The sequence below is a fragment of the Cervus canadensis genome, chromosome 32 (genome assembly GCF_019320065.1).
Source record: "Cervus canadensis isolate Bull #8, Minnesota chromosome 32, ASM1932006v1, whole genome shotgun sequence".
Taxonomy (NCBI): Eukaryota; Metazoa; Chordata; class Mammalia; order Artiodactyla; family Cervidae; genus Cervus; species Cervus canadensis.
In genome coordinates this window covers 35,735,728-35,748,942 of record NC_057417.1, presented here as the reverse complement: position 1 = coordinate 35,748,942, position 13,215 = coordinate 35,735,728, and the positions used below count along the sequence as shown (strand labels likewise).

The following is a 13,215-nucleotide window of genomic DNA, read 5'->3' as shown; positions in this document are numbered from 1 at the left end:
AATAAATATAGAAGCACAATGGCAATATATACAGTGCCAGTGAGCACATGGAACTATTAGGGCTTACAGTGGAAGCTTTGACTCTGCAGGGAAAGGAATCTGGAAGAAGAGTCAGAATGGTACACAGGTGGGGATGGGGAAGAAAAGAAAAAAAGTTACTTCCATTTGACCTTATTATGTCTTGAGTAAAAAGCAGGACAGTGAAAGGCACTGGTGCTGCCCCTGGAGTTTGAACTGTGTTCAGAGTCTAGTAAGTTTACCTTCATAAATCTCTTGAAATAACTCTATTTGGAAGCATCTTGGGAGCTAATTTGTTAAATATGCTTGCACAATGCAGTTGATGGGGACAGATGAGTCTTATTACCCCTTTCAGATGAGAAACACTTGAGCCCTGCTCAGCTATGAGAACAAGAGAGGAAAATTAATTCTAATTGAGTGCATTTGTTCTCTTATATATGTTCTTCTACAAGAACCAAGTGAGCACAGGATCTGACAAAAATTCTTTTATTCCATCAACAGTTGATTAAAGTAAAGAGTGTGAACTGTGGTTATTGCTGTGTTTTTACAAGGAATTAAAAGTTTCTGGGTCTGAGATGTTGCATAAATCCTCTGAGTCACAGCATCCTGGGGTAGAAACATCTGATGTAAGATATGGTTGGATCTTGGTCCTGAAGGAACGATGTTAGAGCTCGGTCAGGTGTACTGGCTTACTTGTGCTGTTTTGGTCAGCTCTCTGCCTGCAGTGGAGAGTGGAAACCAATGGGTATGGGTCAAACTCATGAATACCAAGCTTTCTATTAACACACATAATAGCTATTAATTACCTTTCCTCTGAGGAACCAAAGGACATACAGGTCAATACCAGAGTAAGTGATGCTGCATGATATTATACTAAGATATTAATAAATCTAGGCTTGTCTAGCCTTCCTGATGCCATAGATGGGAGGCAGATTGCGGACGGCCCTGAGTGGGCCACACCACTGACCTGCACACAGACGATACTTTTATCTTTGTGTGTGGGCTCTTGGGAGGGACAAAGGTCATAGGTAATATATCTCACACCTAAACTTGGAAGGATCAAGGCATTGAAGGGATTTGTAATGGCCCATGGACCTCACAGACGTGGTGTGTTCAGGTGTTAGTGAAGATTAGGACTGCTATTTAACATAGAAAGTGAAAATTCCAGTGGTATTGATGTAGAGAGAAGCTTTAGGATATATCTAAACAGTCCTTTCAGTGGCAGAAGACATGCATATATGCATATACTATAGTAAAGATTCAACTGCTGGATTTGAGGCTTTCTTTAATAATGGTGATGATGGTGGATGATGAAAAACTAATACATTTTAACTATATGAAATGGTTATCTTTTAGAAATTATGCTGTGGGAATGGCCATTCAATCAGTACCTTGAGGTTTTTCCTTTCTCTCTTCTATGGCTAATGGTTTCTGCAGAAAAGGACCAATTGATTTCTTTCTAAAATGTTGCTTCAGGGTATAGAGACTTTTGTAGGTCATGTTTCAACTTATAGGAAAATTTTATAGTTCAAATATAAATTACATTAAATGTGGGCTTTGTAATGGAGTTAAGGTTAAGTAAAGTTCTGACTTTCCTTAGGCTGTTTATGGTGTTCAGGAGGCCTCCATGCTGTTGAGACAGGAGCTCTTTGAAAGCAGAGGCATGGTCAGGATTGAGTGTCACAAGGGATGTGAGAGGCTCAGTCTTCTGATGTAACTATGGAGATGTAGAAAGCAGTGTTCCTGGACCACTGAGTGCTTTTGTTGATGGCAGGACCAGTGTTACGGGTTGAACTGTGTTCCCCCGAAAGGATGTGTTGGAAGTCATGACCCCTGGTACTTAGGAACATGACCTCATTTGGAAATAGGGTCTCTGCAGGTGTAATTAAGTTAGGAGGAGATCATACTGGAATACAGGCGGCTGTGAATTCCATGATTGGTGTCCTTTTAAGAGGAGAGAATGCCATGTGAAGACAGAGATTCAGAGCGAAATTGCCCATGTGATGGTGGACGCAGAGATTGTGTCTACAAGCCAAGGAATGCCAAGGATTGCTGGCAACCACCAGAAGCTAGTAGAAGCCAGGAAGACTTCTCCCCTACACATTTCAGAGGGATCAAGTGAATACCTTGATCTCATACTTCTAGCCTCCAGTTCCACAAGACAAGTTTCTATTGTTGTAAGCCACCCCAGTATGTGGTACTTTGTTATAGCAGTGCTGGGAAACGAATGCAACTGAAATGTAGTTTTTGGTGCCCAATGCAAAGTGAAAATGGGGCCTTTGTTAAAAATCAAGATTTTTGAGATCAAACCAAGCTGGGGGCTCTTCTGAGTCCTGGTCTCTGTATCATTGCCCAGCCTGCAAGTTCACAAAGATATCCCTGGTTGCTGGGTCCTCAAAGTGTTGGACCCCAACACACTCAGAAAGTGGTTGAAATGGGTTATTACAGTGTGAACTGATCAACCACAGAAAACTCTCAGACTACTCACGTCTTTTTCCGACAAAAGACTGTGAATGTCACACCAGCGACAAACAGAACCACAAGGACTCCTGTGACAACTGTGAGACCGATCGCTGTATTTTGGAGAGCAGATGCCCTCTTCATCTCTGCTCCTGTTAATAAAAAATCAGATGTTTTTAAATGATCTGATTAAGAGGCTGCTCCTGGGTCTCTGGGAAGTTTCCTATCCAGGCACTGGTGAATATTAATTATGGAAACGAAATGTACATTTAACTCAAGAAAGTGCTCACTGTAGAGAAATCTCATAGGGCAAGTCATTGAAAGCCGATTTACTAAATGACCTATTCGCCAAATGACCCATTTGCCTAACGACCACTTTGCCAAATGACCAATTTGCTAAAAGCCAATTCGCTGAAAATCAGTTGGTGGGATGTCCTGCTTATCAATAACGGATGATCAAACACACTTCACCCCAGCCTCCCAGGATTACGTATGGGGCAGGTGTAGGGGCCAAAGGGTTGTAGCAAAATTCTAAAACTTAAAAAGAAATTCTCAATAACTTAGAGAATTGCCATTCATTTAGTTTTCTGCAGAACATCCTGTTTCTAGTAAATTCACTTGAAGGTTGTGGGTCTAGTTTTTAGTTGCTCAGTTGTGTCCCCGACTCTGTGACCCTCATGGACTGTAGTCTGCGAGGCTTCTCTGTCCATGGTATTCTCCAGGCAAGAATACTGGAGTGGGTAACTATTTCCATCTCCAGGGGATCTTCCCAACCCAGGGACCAAACCCAGGTCTCCCACATTGCAGGCAGATTCTTTACTGTCTGAGCCACAGGGAAGATTGTGGGTGGTGGCTTGGCAGAAGGGAAGAGTGCAGGGAGCTGTTCCTTGTACTCCATTTCGATTGAGTGTGGTTGCTCTAAGCATCTGATGGAATCACTGGGCACTGAGTCTCCCCACAGAAGAAATGCTGGTGAGTGTTTGTAAACAGCTGAATTCCCAGAGATGCTTCCTTTCTTCCTTTATATCACCGATATTTAGTTTTTTGAAGTCTTAAGGATTCTCAACCTCATTTACAGGAACCCTCGCCCCCATGTCTAGCCATGAGAAGAGCGCTAAAGCTTTGTTCCTCTCCTGTGAGCGGCTTTCCTCTGGGCACCAGCATGCACAGAGTTGCTGAAGGAAGGCTGCTTTTCAGAATCTACAAGGGGTATCTGGTGGAGGAGGGGCAGACTCTCCATGCTTTCTGAGGCTCAGAAGGATTACTGCTTGATTTCCTCTATGGAGAGCCTTCCTTTTTGCCCCGTAGGCACTGTATAAAATGTCACCAACACAGTGAGGGATTTCCTCCTTCACATGCTACCTGTTCACAGCCGCTGATGATAATCTTGTGCTGGGGGCACTGAAGCTGCCAGGAAACAGGATTGTTCTGCTTGATGTTTCCCTCATTCAAAAAACCCCTTTTTGAATCTTTTCTATCTCAGGACAGAACAGACCACACTACCAGTCTCTTGGCGGTGGCTTTTGTGTCTTACCTGTGTGCGGGTCGTAAGTGTCTACCAGCATTTCCTGGGTAACTGCCAGGGAGCCGTTGTGGGGCTCAGGGGTGACCCCCAGGAGCTTACACATGAGGGGGTAGATGTGGATGCTGTCAAAAGGCTCGGCCAGGTGGTTCTTCTTGAAGTCAGGCCCGAAAGCTCTGAATATGGTCTTCATGTCCATGTAGACATTATCAAAACCATGATCTCCTTTGTTGAAATATAGTATAAATCGCTGAAAAATAATAACAAGGAAACAGTCATTTAAGGTTCCAGTCCTCTGAAAGAAAATTTTCCCTTAGTTAATTCCATAGTTGTTAGATCCAGGAAATCTTTGAGCACTTAAATGACAAGGAAGGACACTGCTCTCTGCAGTGGCAGAGAGGAGTAGGAATGGAAGATCTTTAAGGAAGAGAATAAAGCTCACAATTTCCCTGGTGGCACAGATGGTAAAGAAGCTGCCCGCAATTCGGGATTCCTGGGTTCAGTCCCTGGGTCAGGAAGATACCCTGGAGTGGGAAATGGCAACCCACTCCAGTATTCTTGCCTGGAGAATTCTGTGGACAGAGGAGACTGGTGTGTGGGGTCACAAGGAGTCAGACACTACTGAGAGACTAACACTTTCTTTTTCAAAGAAAATCACACCTGTTAGAAGCAGTAATAAGATAGTAATACTGACAGTCCTAACAGACTCAAATATAGAGGGCTCACTGTGCACCATGAACTGTTCTTAATGTTTTATAAAGTGAAGGCTCTATCCTCATCACTGCCATTTTGCAGATGAATAAACTATCCTGAGTCATGAAGTAGCCAATGCTGGAGTAGGTCTTTGAACCCAGACTGGTTCTATAGCTAGGAGCATTTATTTTCTTTTTCAAAAATATTTATTTATTTATTTGGCTTTGCCAGGTCTTAGTTGTGGCACACTCCTAGTTGGGGCTTGTGGGATCGAGGATTGAGTTTGGGCCCCCTGCATCGGGAGCTCAGAGTCTTAGCCACTGAACCAACAGGAAAGTCCTCAGGTATATTGTTGCTTATGGCACAAAATTGCGTATATATTTTTTTGGGGGTGGGGGAAGAGGAGGATTAAAGAGGAGGGTATCAGGACTGTAGGTAATTGTTTAATGAGTACTAGATAGACTTTTGTCTGACCCCTTTCAAGTGACAAAGTAGCATCAGTCACACCACAGCACTGTTTGTATTTTCTTATTTTCTGAGAACCAGCAGATACTCTGGTGTGTCAGACATGTGGTCTCTGTGTACTGAAAGGTTGGTCTCATGGTTGCCTTGCTTCCTGTCTGCTCAGCTCAGGCTCCCTCCCCTGGCTAAAGAAACCAGTCCAAAGGCATTTGAGGCCATGCTGTGCTCTGGTGCTTGGTCACTCAGTTATGTCCAACTCTGCAACCCCATGGACTGTAGCCCTCTAGGCTCCTCTGTCCATGGGATTTCCCAGGCAAGAATACTGGAGCAGGGTTGCCATTTCCTACTCTAGGGGATCTTCCCCACCCAGGGACCAAATCCATGTCTTGTGTCTCCTGCATTGGCAGGCGGATTCTTTACCACTGCACCACCTGGGAAGAACTTGATGCCATGGGGCAGCCTGTTAAGAACAGTTAAGTGATCCCAGGAATGGCCTCATGTTCTTTGCAAGCTCCCTAATCCTAAGAGAGAAGAGTCACACCCACTCTGCTCTGCACATCAAGGCAGGCAGGTGGGTGGGAATATGAGCAGTGGACTCAATTTAGAGCATTGAGACACAAGATTTTCTGTCTAACAGACAGTTTGCCAGAAGATTAAACTGATCACTGCATCCCATCCCTCAAACTATCTGGTTGGTCATGCTGGGAATATGACTGCCCAATTGAATGTCTTATCGTCTCTCTCAAACTGTGACATCATTAACCAGATTTACAAAGAGGTCAGTGCTATGTAAACTTCTTGGCAGGGTCTTTGCTCCAGGCCATGTGGGGGGCTTACAAAATACCAGTTAAGTTTTGTGTTTTACTGTAAATTTTCCACCAATATTAAACAACCTTATGAGCTTTCCCAGACCTGTTATACTCTAGACTTTCAGCAACCTAAGAGTATACAGATTGCAAGCATAATTATGATGTTTAGCTTCCGTTCACAGCCTTAGACAAGGATTCTTCAGGTTGTACCCGAGATGGTCTTCTGTCATGTGATATTGAAGCATCCCTTAAACTTTGTTCTGTCATGAATTATTGGTTGGTAGTTTAAAAAAAAAGACCTCATGTATGTCTCACAATTAGCATTGATTTTGGTATTTTCTTCTTTAGGCTTCTTATTTTTTTCATAACAACTGTGTTGAGATATAATTCATATACAATGCAATGTATCCATTTAAAGTATATGATTCAATGGTATCTAGTATATTCACAGAGTTGTGAAACTATCATCACCATCAATTTTAGAACACTTCCATCACCCCGAAAAGAAAGCCTATACCCTTCAGCAGTTACTCCCCAATCTCCCTACAACTTCCCTTGGTCGTAGACAGCCACCAATCTATGCTCTGTATCTATAGATTTGTGTATTCTGGACATTTCATTTAAATGGAATCATACATGTCCATCAGCAGATGAATGGATAAGGAAGCTGTGGTACATATACACCATGGAATATTACTCAGCCATTAAAAAGAATTCATTTGAATCAGTTCTAATGAGATGGATGAAACTGGAGCCCATTATACAGAGTGAAGTAAGCCAGAAAGATAAAGACCAATACAGTGTACTAACACATATATATGGAATTTAGAAAGATGGTAATGATAACCCTATATGCAAAACAAAAAAAGAGACGCAGATGTACAGAACAGAGTTTTGGACTCTGTGGGAGAAGGCAAGGGTGGGATGTTTCGAGAGAACAGCATCGAAACATGTGTATTATCAAGGGTGAAACAGATCACCAGCCCAGGTTGGGTGCATGAGACAAGTGCTCGGGGCTGGTGCATTGGGAAGACCCAGAGGGATCGGGTGGAGAGGGAGGTGGGAGGAGGGGATCGGGATGGGGAATACATGTAAATCCATGGCTGATTCATGTCAATGTATGGCAAAAACCACTACAATATTGTAAAGTAATTAGCCTCCAACTAATAAAACTAAATGGAAAAAAAATAAAAAAATAAAAAATTCTAAAAAAAAATAAATGGAATCATACAATATGTGGTCTCTCCTATTTGACTTCTTTCACTGAGCCTTATGTTCTCAAGGTTCATTCAAATGATAACGTAGCCTTTTAATGGCTACATAGTATTCCACTGTATGGCTAGACCCTGTTTTGTTTATCCATTCATCAGTTGATGGGCATTTTGGTTGTTTCCACCTTTTGTTTATTATGAATAATGCTGCCATGGGCATCTGTGTATAAATTTTTATGTGATCAGGATTGCCTTTTTTCTTTTGACTATATGCAAATAGGAACTAGAAGGTGTATTTTTTTGAGGGGGGAGGGCTATTAACTTCTTGTTAATCTCTGCATAATAATCCAGCACATAGGCTTGGGTTTGTACATCAGCCTTACATTTCTAATACCAAATCACTCCTCTTCAGCTTTGGTTTCTTCCTCATTATAAAGGAAAGATAAGAGAATTAACCTTTAGGGTTGTTGCTGCTGCTGCTGCTAAGTCGCTTCAGTCGTGTCTGACTCTGTGACCCTATAGATGGCAGCCCACCAGGCTTGCCCGTCCCTGGGATTCTCCAGGCAAGAACACTGGAGTGGGTTGCCATTTCCTTCTCCAATGCATGAAAGTGAAAAGTGAAAGTGAAGTCGCTCAGTCATGTCCGACTCTTAGCGACCCCATGGACTGCAGCCTACCAGGCTCCTCTCTCCATGGGATTTTCCAGGCAAGAGTACTGGAGTGGGTTGCTATTGCCTTCTCTGTTAGGAAAACAAAAAATAAAATGTTTGTGTGTGTGCGTGCTCAGTCGCTCAGTTGTTTCTGACTTTTTAATGGTCCTACGGACTATAGCCTGCCAGGCTTCTGTGTCCATGGGATTCTCTAGGCAAGAATACTGAAGCACGTTGCCATTTCCTCCTCCAGGGAATCTTCCCGACTCAGGGATCAAACCCACATCTCCTATGATTCCTACATTGAGGTAGATCACTGAGCAACCAGGGAAGCCCAAACATGAAATAATTAATGTGAAATTTTTAACACAGCCCTAGACACAACCTTGGCCAGAGATATATATCATTATTGTTGCATAATGGTAACATGGAGCAGGGTGGGTAGGGTGGGACGTGGGGAGGTGGGGAACACTCAGAACACAGTGGGTTACGACTAACTCATCATGCATACACTTATGTTTTAATTTTTTTCAGAACAGTCCTTCCCTATTGGCTGCCTTCCAGATCCAAGATGGACTCTATTTTAGAATCCACTCACCCCGCTGATGCTATAACCAGAGTCAGCATACATCACGATCGGCAGGACCCGCTCATGTTTGGCAAAATGGAAGCGTTCTGGAAATTCCTCCTTCTTGTACACATTGAGGTGAGGATGAGCATTCTTCAGTGCTTGGTAAACGGCTTCCTCTTGCCCCAGTTTGGGCAGGAGCATCCCAAAGCCGCCGTAGTCCACAATGTCAAACTGGACCAAGTCCTTGAAGCTGATGTAGTTGCTCAGGAGGATCTCGGTGATGTTGGGCTTCTTTTTCATGGTGGTCATGCCATGGTCTGAGGTGATGATGACATTGAGGTGCTCAGTCAAGCTGTGCCTCCCAATGGCTTCCAATAGGTACCCGATGGTTCTGTCGATTTGCTGAATCATTGCCCTCCTTTTCTCCGTGTCAGGTCCATAGAGGTGTCCCACGCTATCCGGCTCTCCATAGTACAGGGTCACAAAGTCAAAGTCTTCCTTGGTGAACCAGTTCATGACGATGTCGATGTTCTGTCTCCACTCTGTCTCGTTGCCATTTGGGTGGGTGTATGACTCCACCAGGGACCGCTGGACAGCCTCCCCTTGGTACCTGGCGCCTCCCCCAGGATAGTGGAATGACGCTGTTTTCCTCCCCTGCAAGTGCAAGAATAAAAGTCTGTTAGAGCCATTTCTTCTGTCTTTCTCATCATGTGCAAAGCCCAGCATGTTGGCAGCCCTGTCCCAGTCCAGAAACATGCATAGAAAACATGTGGGCCCATGTTTGGAGGCAAATGGGGTTGGGCTTCATTCCTGGCATCACCAGGATCTCCTGGAATCTAAAACACTGACAACTGTGAGACGTGCCCTTATTTTATGCACTCTACGGAGAAAAATGCTGCCAGTGAAACCTCTGACACTTCAGTGACTGGAAGATGCATTCCAATTTGGGATGGAAAAAATGAGAAAAAAAAGTTCCTTAGACTGGAGGAGAAATGGTACTTTCTAAACTGGTGATGGTGAGTGAGTTCTTTAATCTCGTAGTGCTTCAGTATTTCTACCTGTAAAATGCCAAGAAGCTGATGGGACTTTCTTGAGGATTAATCCAGGTAGCTTTAAGATAAAGTGTTGGGCATTGTGTTTTGGCACTTGGCAGGCACTCTTTTCATTGCCTCTAGACCTAACAAGCCACCACAAGCCTTCCCTAGTGTGTCCAGTGTGTGCAGTGGACAGTAAATATGTTGGCCTGCCCAGCGCCCACTCCACTGTCTGCAGGTTTGGAGCATCTGACATCCCCTGGAGGCTCTCCTCCCTGCTCTTGCTCCACGCCTGGTTTGGGGTGTGTTGGTTCCACATCAGGCTCCGGAAGTGGGGTGTGGCTCTGGGCTGGCCAGTCAGGGAACACTGTGTCCCCTGGCCACAGCAGTTGGTTGAGCCTTGGGCCTGTGTCCCAGCCAGAGTCAATGAGACCTGGGGACTCCTCCTGGGGCTATTAGAGATGAAAGAATCTACCTAGCTGTCCCCATCTCTAATGTTTATAGAATTTGGGGTGTTTAGAAAAGCAGAGGCTGTCATCTTATTCCCTGTGCAGATGTCTGCTTGATGCCAGACCCAGAGGCAGACAACAGAACAGTTAAAGGTGTGCTTATTGCTGGATTGCCTGGGTTTATCTTTTCTCTTTCATTTGGATTGTGTTACCCAAATGCTCTTCACCTCTGTTACCTCATCTGTAAAGTGGGGTTGTTAACGCCACCTCATGGGGTGGTTGCAGGGACTAAATGCACATAGAGTACATTGGTAAGCATTCAGTGAGCTCAACTTTGATCTTTCCTGGAGAGGAACAAAGAGCATTGGGCTCAACTGCACGGTCAGGTGAAGAGGGGCAGTGATTATTTCCTCCAGTTTCTGTCTCCTGAGGGGCATTGAAGGTGGAACTGAAATGTGCCTGTAGACCCCATGGTTGGAGTCTGCAGAAGGAAGCTGAGACTGGTCATGGCAGGAGTGGCTGCAGCAGGGAGCGTGGGATTCCTCACCTCTGAGGAAGGTGGTGGGTGATCCATGAAATTCTGCTGAATCTTGCAAGGCCTGACCTTGCTGCTTGACCTTGAATCTGTTGTCAGTGGCCCAGCCACCTTCACCCTCTCTGTCATGTTGTGGGAAACCAGGCAGGGCACTAGATTACAGCCAACAGAAAAAGAGCCCTGGCCTCCTTAAAAGCCGTCATGGGAGGAGCTGCTTGTCTCTTCCCTGTCCTTGTCTCCAGTGGGTAAATCAGGGAAAGAGGGGTGGGGTGGGGGCTCAAGAGAGTGGACCATGGGTCACGTTCCTTCTTTCTCAGGCAGCTGGGGCCACCAGAGAGTCTGTGGTGGGGTAGGGAGCATGCTGGGGATCAGAGCTTTGACTCGGATCTGAGATGAAGGTTTTACCATGAGCAGAACTGAGTCTTCAGACTGAAAATGAGGCTGTGTTAACAACACAAGTAATTTCAAAGTCATGAAAATATTAAGTGATAATGCTCCTCAGCAGAAAGGTGTTTTTGTTTTTTGACAAAGGCTGGTAAAATTGTTAGGAAAAGAAAATAGTTTTATGTACACTTGCCAATGAGTTAACAGTAAGATGGACCCATCTCACTAAATAGGTTGTTGTAAAGCAGCTCCTCAACCAGGACTGGGCACATAGTAGGCACTTGATAGATTTCTGGTTCCATAAATGACTGACCTGCTTATTTGGGGAGCAAGTACTTTCCTTCATCTTGGCTGTTAACTTGAGGGCTGTTCTGTGCCTCTTCTAATTTTAGTATATGTGTTGCCGAAGCGAGCACTGTGACTCTTCTTGTATCACCCAAGATTTAGATATTCTAAAAAACTCTCTACAGTTCAATGGCTTTAGTAGAGCCAGGAGAGGATGCTGGTGTAATGGTGTCAATCTGGTATAGAGAATAAATTATGGGACGAATTGTGGGATATTAGCACCTGGGTCATGGCTATGTGGCCTACAACTGGGCAGAAAAGTATAACCAAGCATAATATCAAACTTACCATGTACTGTTTGAGAGAGAGAAGCAGGTAAGCTATTTGGAAGTTGGAGGGGATGCCGTTGGAGCCCCACCCACATCCCCTTATTGGGCCTGTGCACCCACATCTATTTCTGTGAGAGTGGCTGCTAATGTCTCACTGTTCCTCCATGTTCTGGAAAATCCCTTTGCCAAGTGGCCAGACCTGCCTCACCTGAGTAGGTAGCCTTTACTGCTCCTTTATCCTCAGCAGCCCATGGCCAGTGACCGGCAGCAGGACATAAAGCCAGCTCCCTGGCTTCAGGGTGGGATAACATGGGATGGGGGTGAAATTCACGTTCCTGTGCTCCTGGGGGATCAGGCTGAAGCTGGTGTTCAGCAGAGGCCACATCTCACTTAGCTTCTTCTCTCGCTACGTCAATTTTCCTTACTCCCATCTCCTGAGAGCTCTCTCTCTCTCTGTTACATGCGCTGCATCCCTGCCTCAGGCTCTGCTTTTAGGAGGCTTGACCCAAGACAGAAGTCCTAACACTAAGCGCTTTGCACAGTTCCAGAAGCTCTACTGTCCATAGCTGTAGGTGAAATATTGTCCCTTCTGCCCTCCAGCATTCATTTCCTATTTTGGGATCCGGTTTTATTTTCTCTAAAGCATTTTCCCCAACCTGAAATTACCTTACTTTGCTTGCTTTGAAAACTATCTAGTTCCCTCCTCTAGAAAGTGTGGCTGTTCTTGTTGAATGCATTTTTCCTGGGACCTAGGACAGGCCTGGCTCAGACTTAAGTGCTGACTGCTGATTAAGTACATGCTGAATGAATACATGAATCACATCTCCTTTTAGGGGCAGAAAACACACCTTCTTCTCTCTTGATTAACTTATGGAAATAGTTTCAGAAATGCTTTCTCTTTTGGGTTCTAGTATCTTATTTGTAACCTCTACAGGTAACACATTTTCCTTTCTGATAATAGAATTTCTATGGTTGCTTTAACTTGCAAATCCTCTAATATTTATTTATTGCATTTCTGATTGGCATTAGACATAATTCTCAGTTTTTAGTGATGGTAGTTTGTTTAACTCTAAGTGTAAATTGACTTTTCTCTCAAGCATGGATTGACTGGAAGGATGAAACTTCTAACGTTTTGTAGAACACAGTTTGGCTATTTTTATTATTTAGAATAAGCTGACATTGACATTGTGAGGGACTTAGGCAGCACTGCATATTAGTTAAGTTCCTAGGTATTTGCCTGTTAAATCTCAGATGTTCCCAATTGAAATTATTTTCTCGTGCTATGTTCTTAACACATACTCTTTCTTTAAAGGTGTCCAGACTGTAGTCTTAGGAAGCTATGGTTTTTCTCACTTGGTCCCATAGAGATTGTAGGATTTATGATGCTTTGTGAAATGAGCTCCAGAGAGAAATATATATGTAGCATGTGCATACACACACATACATACACACACACTTGACTGTTTATTTGGGATCTACGATAATCAAAAGTGTTATTTTCAACAAATACTTCTGAGAAACAATCTGAGCACTTAATTGGATGCAAAAGAGTGGGTATTTACTATTCTACCCTTTAATTAGCATAATCAGTGTTTCCAGAAGCAATAGCAATTGGAAAATCGCTAGTTTTATTAGGTGCATTATTCTTCCTTAGTGTACTATTGCATCAGTGTGGCTATTACTCTTAAGCTGCTGCTTTAAAACAAGAGTTGATACTTCTTAGGGCAAAGCCTGAGTGTTGGGCTTTGTATAGAATCTACAGAACTCTTCAGGGCTTCCCTGGTGGCTCAGACAGTAAAGAAT

At 43.9% G+C, this 13,215-nt stretch overlaps 1 protein-coding gene across 1 annotated transcript in view; it reads right to left on the bottom strand.

Moving 5' to 3' along the window:
• LOC122432909 (ectonucleotide pyrophosphatase/phosphodiesterase family member 7-like) overlaps positions 1 to 13,215 on the bottom strand; it is a 38,128-nt gene that overhangs the window by 1,774 nt on the left and 23,139 nt on the right. Inside the window, exons 3-5 of the mRNA XM_043455209.1 lie at positions 8,424 to 9,050; positions 4,013 to 4,250; positions 2,541 to 2,630 (exon numbers count right to left, since the gene is read on the bottom strand). Of these exons, the coding sequence (XP_043311144.1) occupies positions 2,541 to 2,630; positions 4,013 to 4,250; positions 8,424 to 9,050 (955 nt within the window). The remainder of the gene's footprint in view (positions 1 to 2,540; positions 2,631 to 4,012; positions 4,251 to 8,423; positions 9,051 to 13,215) is intronic.